The following is a 5,764-nucleotide window of genomic DNA, read 5'->3' on the forward strand; positions in this document are numbered from 1 at the left end:
TGATGACTTATGGGATATTGTAGAAGATGGCATTGATATTCCAGTCAACAGAGTTGGAAATGCATCTGATAGAAAAACTCTCACACCATCTCAGAAAAAGACCTAGAGAAAGCATCATAGAGTTAGAGGCGTATTGGTTTATGCTCTACCTCATTCTAAGTACATCAAAACCATTGATAAATCTACAACCAATACCATTTTTGAATCCCTATATGCCACTTATGAAGGGAATTAACAGGTTAAGTAAGTTAAGGTTAACCTTCTGGTTCAACAATATGAGTTGTTTAAAATGAAGAAGGATGAAGACATTGAAACCATGTTTTCTAGGTTTCAAGTTCTTATATCTAGACTTCAGGTTTTGAACAAGAGCTACACTACATTTGATCATGTCAAGAAGATTCTTAGGATTCTTCCTGTCAAATACAGACCTAAAATGACAACTATCAGGAGGCTAAAGACTTAAACACATTATATCTTCAAATTCTTATCAGCAATCTTCAGAGCCATGAGATGGAGCTCAATGGAGATGAACCTGTCAGAAAGTCAAAGCCTCTGGCTTTAAAATCTGTTGCTAAAACCATCAAGGCTCCTCAAGTATGGGAGTTTGAAGAAGCCTATCTTGTATAAGGTTCTGAAGATGACTCGGATGATGAGGAAATGGCTTTTATCATCGAAATGTTTCAGTATATGGCCGTGAAGAACAAGATATCATCTTGAAGAAGAAGCGGCTGTATAGGATCTAGTTTTAGAGAAAAGAACGATGATAAAAAAAGATGTTTCAACTGTAAGAGGCATGGTAACTTCATTGCTGAATGTCCTGAACTACAAAAGGACAAGTCAAAGAAGGGAATATTTCAAAAGGATAGCTTCAGAACAAGGTTCAAGAAAAGTCTCATGGAAACATGGAATAAATTTGACAATAAAGAAGACTCTGAAAAGGATGAAGAGAAAGCCACCTTGCCTTGATGGGTCTTACATCTTCTGAAGCAGACTCTGACTCAGATTCTAGTTCAGAGTCTAAGGAAAAGGATGAGTTATTTTATAAACTATCTCGTTTTGATTTTATTACTTTCATTCAATATCTCATGGGAAGATGACAAGATAAATCTAGCCACATGAAAATATTGAAAAAGTAATATGATCTTTTGAAGGAATACATAAGTTCAGTTCAAAGCAAAAATGAAGCTCCAGAGAAATATCATATTGCTCTAGTAAAGGAAGTGTCTGATAAACCTCTTGATAAGCATGAAATGGCTCTTCAAGAGTTTATCATGAATGGTTTTAATAGAACTAAATTTGCCTCCATGATTTATGGAGTATGTAGAAGCAAAGGGGAAGGTCTTAGTTACTCAAAAAAATATTTTAATCCAAGGTTTGAAACCTTGAGCAAACCAACATATCCTTCTTCTTCAAGCTCTGCTCAGAAAGGACTTGACTCTTATTTTGTACCTGCTGCTGAAAATGCAAAGGTTTTGAATCAGTCAGAACCTATAACTGTTGAGTCAAGGGTTCTGAAGAAACCAGAACCTAAGACTCTAAAGTCAAAGGTTATGAAGAAGCAAGAACCTAAGATATCATAAGTTAAGGTTATGAAATTTCAGAACCTAAGAAGAAACCTGTAAGAAATAACTCTAAAGGACCCATAAGACTATGGGTACCTAAATCTCAAATTATTTTTGCAATAAATTTGCTTCAAGGGAGAAGCAAGACAACAGTCATAGTACCTGGACAGTGGCTACTCACGACATATGATATGAGAAAAGATTATGTTCCAAATCCTAACTCTAAAATAGGGAGGAACTGTGGGATTTGGAGGAAACCATAAAGGAAAGATTATTTGTATGAGCACTATTGGTAACTCCTTTATCTCAATCAATAATTTTTGGCTTGTAGATGCATTTAAACATAACCTACTGAGCAATAGCCAATTTTGTGATAGTGGTTATGAAGTCATGTTTAATAAGAACAACTACATAGTCATGAATGAATCTGACCAGTCCAAAGTGTTCAAAGGTATGAGGAAAGTCAATGTTTATAAAATTAATTTTTCTAAATTGGTCTATCAAAAGGTATTTTGCCTTATATCAGTGAGTGATGAGAAATGGCTTCGGGGGAGAAGGTTAGGTCATGATAACTGGAGATTAATCTCTAAACTTAGCAAGTTGAAACTTGTTAAAGGATTTCCGGACCTCAATTATCACTCAGAAGCTCTTTGTGGAGCATGCCAAGTAGGCAAAATTAGTACAACTTCTTTCAAAGCTAAAAACATTGTCTTTACCTCTAGACCCTTAGAACTGCTTCACATTGATTTGTTTGTTCCTGTTAGTACTACATCAATCAATGGGAAGAAATATGGACTAGTCATTGTTGATGACTATAACAGATGGATTTGGGTTAAATTCCTTAGAGCCAAGGATGAATCATATGATATGTTCAACATCTTCTATATGCAAGTACAAAATGAAAAGGAATAAAAAAATTTAAAGGTAAGAAGTGATCATGGTGGTGAATTTAAAAATGAGCCATTTGATTTTATTTTTTTTGGTGAAAAACATGGAATTCTCGATGAGTTCTCTTCTCCTAGAACTCCATAACAAAATGGATTTGTAGAGAGAAAGAACATATCTTTATAAGAAATGGTCAGAACCATGATCCATGAAAACAACTTACCTAAGTACTTGTGGGAAGAAGTTGTGAACACATCAGGTTATTTTCAGAATGGAATCTATATTAGACCTATTCTGGACAAGACTTCATATGAGTTGTTCAAGGAAAGAAAGTCTATATGAAGAAATTTTATGCCAAAGCTCGAAAGGATGTATTTTTAGGATACTCTGAACACTTTAAGGCATACATGGTGTAAAACTCTGAAATCAATATGGTTGAAGAGTCAATACACATAAAATTTAATAATAAAGAGCCTGACAATAAATTGTCAGAGCTAGTTAATTTTTTTTCCAGAAATCTGTGTATCTGAAGACACATCAGAAGCTAGAGGTCCAGAAGTTGGAAGTTAAGTAACTAGTAATCCCTTCGAAGAAGGATGCTCATAAGCTATCAGAACTTCAGAAGCAAGTGATCAAGAAGTTGATCCAACCTCATAAGCTCATCCATATGTTGAAGAATCAGAAAAATCTCAAGATGGATCCTCAGATGCATCACAATCCAAGAAGACCTTAAAGTACAAGTCTTCTCAACTAGAAGAGTTAATTCTTGGAAACAAAGATACTCCTAGAAAGACAAGGCCCACCTTCAGAGAAGAGCATTCAATATTACACTACTCTCCATGATTGAACCCACTTCTGTTGATAAAACACTTTTTGATGATGGTTCGTTTATGGCAATGCAAGAAGAGTTGAACTAGTTTCAAAGAAATGATGTATGGGATCTGGTACCTAAACCTTTGCAGAAGAGCATTATTAGAAAAAAATGGGTATATAGAAACATGCTCAATGAGAAAGGAGAAGTGGTAAGTAATAATTCTAGACCTTTAGCTCAAGGCTACATTCAGCAAGAAGGTATATATTTCTCTTAAACCTTTACACCAGTTGCAAGGCTATAGGAAATCATGTTACTTCTCTCTTATGCTATTAATCATGACATTATTTTATATCAAATGGATGTTAAGAGTTCATTCTTAAATGGACTCATTTACGAAGAAGTGTATGTCAAACAACCACCTGGGTTTGAGGACTCAGTCCACCGAAATTATGTTTTCAAACTTAAGAAATCATTGTATGGACTTAAACAATCTCCTAGAGCTTGGTATGAGAGACTGAGTAATTTTCTGTTAGAAAATGGATTTCAAGAAGGGCAAGTAGACACTAAACTAATGAGAAAGACACTTAAGAATGATATCTTAATTTTTCAAGTTTATGTTGATGATACTATATTTGGTTCAACTAATGCTTTTCTTTACTAAGAATTTTCAAAGACAATGCAAGCTGAATTTGAGATGAGTATGATGAGAGAGATGAAGTTATTCTTTGGTATTCTAATCAATCAATGCAAAAAAGGAGTCTATGTTCATCAGACTAAATATACAAAGGAGCTTCTAAAGAAGTTAAAACTTGATGATTACAAGATCATGAGCACTCATTTGCATCCAACCTGCAACCAGAGCAAAGACGAAAGCAACACCAAGGTCTATCAGAAGTTGTCTAGAGGTATAATTGGCTTTCTACTTTATTTAATAGCTTATAGACCAGATATTTTGTTCTGTCTCTGTCTATGTACAAGATTTCAGTCAGATCCTATAGAGACTCACTTAACAATTGTTAAGAGGATCTTTAGGTATCTAAAGGGAACAACCAATCTATGGGTGTTTTATAAAAAATCCCTAGATTATATGCTAGTTGGATTATGTGATGTTGACTACGATGGGGATATAATTGAGAGAAAATCCACTAGTTGAGGTTGTCAACTCATAGGTGAAAACCTAATATCCCGTGCTAGTAAAAGATAAGCAATTATTGCTTTGTCTACAACAGAAGCAGAATACATATCAGCTGTAATTTGTTGCACACAACTACTCTGGACAAAATATCAATTGAAAGACTATCAGATAAGTGGAAGCAGTATTCCAATCTTTTATGATAATACTCCTGCTATCTGCTTGAAAAAGAATCCTATTCAACATTCTAGAACAAAGCACATAGAAATAAAACATCATTTTATTAGAGACTATGTTCAGAGTGTGATATATATTCAGTTCATTAATATTGATCATCAATGGGCTGATATATTTACCAAACCCCTTACTATTGAAAGATTTGATTTTATCAAAAATAATTTGAAGATGCATTTTGTTAAAGATTAATGCTTGCTTCTGAATGGAGGATCATAGTCTGATGATGATCAGAAACTACTGTGGTCAGAAGCTCTAAACTAGCTTATGATGAATAGTAGCATTTGATGCAACCCAGCCTCCGATACTCATAATTTGATTATTTGCCTCTGATAGAATATGAGTGGAAAAATCATTTTTAACACATGTCCACTTATGTGTCATGAATCTGAAAGGTTTTTTGCTACTTGGTTTCTGAGCTGTTGGATAATAAATGGTGGTTAATGATGAAAATGTTTTAAATGTTGTGTCTAGCGCCCATTTTTCATTAATTTTTGTTTCTTTCAAAACAAAAAACCTTTTTAAACTCAAAGGAACTGAAACGTTTCATTACTACACACACACACTCCATCCTTCCCTCTTCACTACCAACACTTTCATTCTCTAGCCTCCTTAGAAAAACAACCATTTTTCAAAACCTCTTTAGAACCTTAAACTCCATTGCAATGGCATCTTCATAAAATCCAGTTCTAATGGTGGTAAACTCTGTAAAGATCTCCAAATTAAGCTCAAAACTTTGATGCTTAGAGAAGAGGATCTAAAGTTGATCATTAAGCAGATTATAGACTTTGAGTGTTTTAGGTTTAATGGGTTTTCATTAAAAACCTATTTTAAAGCTCAGGGGTGGATGAACTACTTTGAAATGTTGAATGGTCCTGCCTTTCCTTACTTGGTTAAGGATTTATGGGTTAGGGCTGAAGTGTATGATGAAAGTTTTGTTGCTCTTGAAGAGAATCATAATATTATTAAGAATAGAAAGATCAAGTGGAAGTGAAGGGTTGATATGGTTCTGGAGGAATTCAAGGAGGTAGAGATAAGATCTATTGTAATGAGGGTAAATGTGACTATCACTCAGAGTCACATTTCCAAGATTTTGAAGATGGACAACATTGGTAGATGTGCTTTTGAACACTAAAG

The 5,764-nt window shown here is 34.3% G+C and overlaps 1 protein-coding gene across 1 annotated transcript; it reads left to right on the forward strand.

The window, feature by feature from the left end:
- Positions 1–289: 289 nt before the first annotated feature.
- On the forward strand, positions 290–2,474 carry LOC127093906 (uncharacterized). The gene is made up of 4 exons (XM_051032800.1): positions 290–355; positions 448–594; positions 1,152–1,547; positions 2,070–2,474. The coding sequence occupies exons 1-4, from the start codon at positions 290–292 to the stop codon at positions 2,472–2,474; spliced, it is 1,014 nt and encodes a 337-aa protein (XP_050888757.1).
- Positions 2,475–5,764: the final 3,290 nt, after the last annotated feature.

This window comes from Lathyrus oleraceus, chromosome 6 (assembly GCF_024323335.1).
Source record: "Lathyrus oleraceus cultivar Zhongwan6 chromosome 6, CAAS_Psat_ZW6_1.0, whole genome shotgun sequence".
Taxonomy (NCBI): Eukaryota; Viridiplantae; Streptophyta; class Magnoliopsida; order Fabales; family Fabaceae; genus Lathyrus; species Lathyrus oleraceus.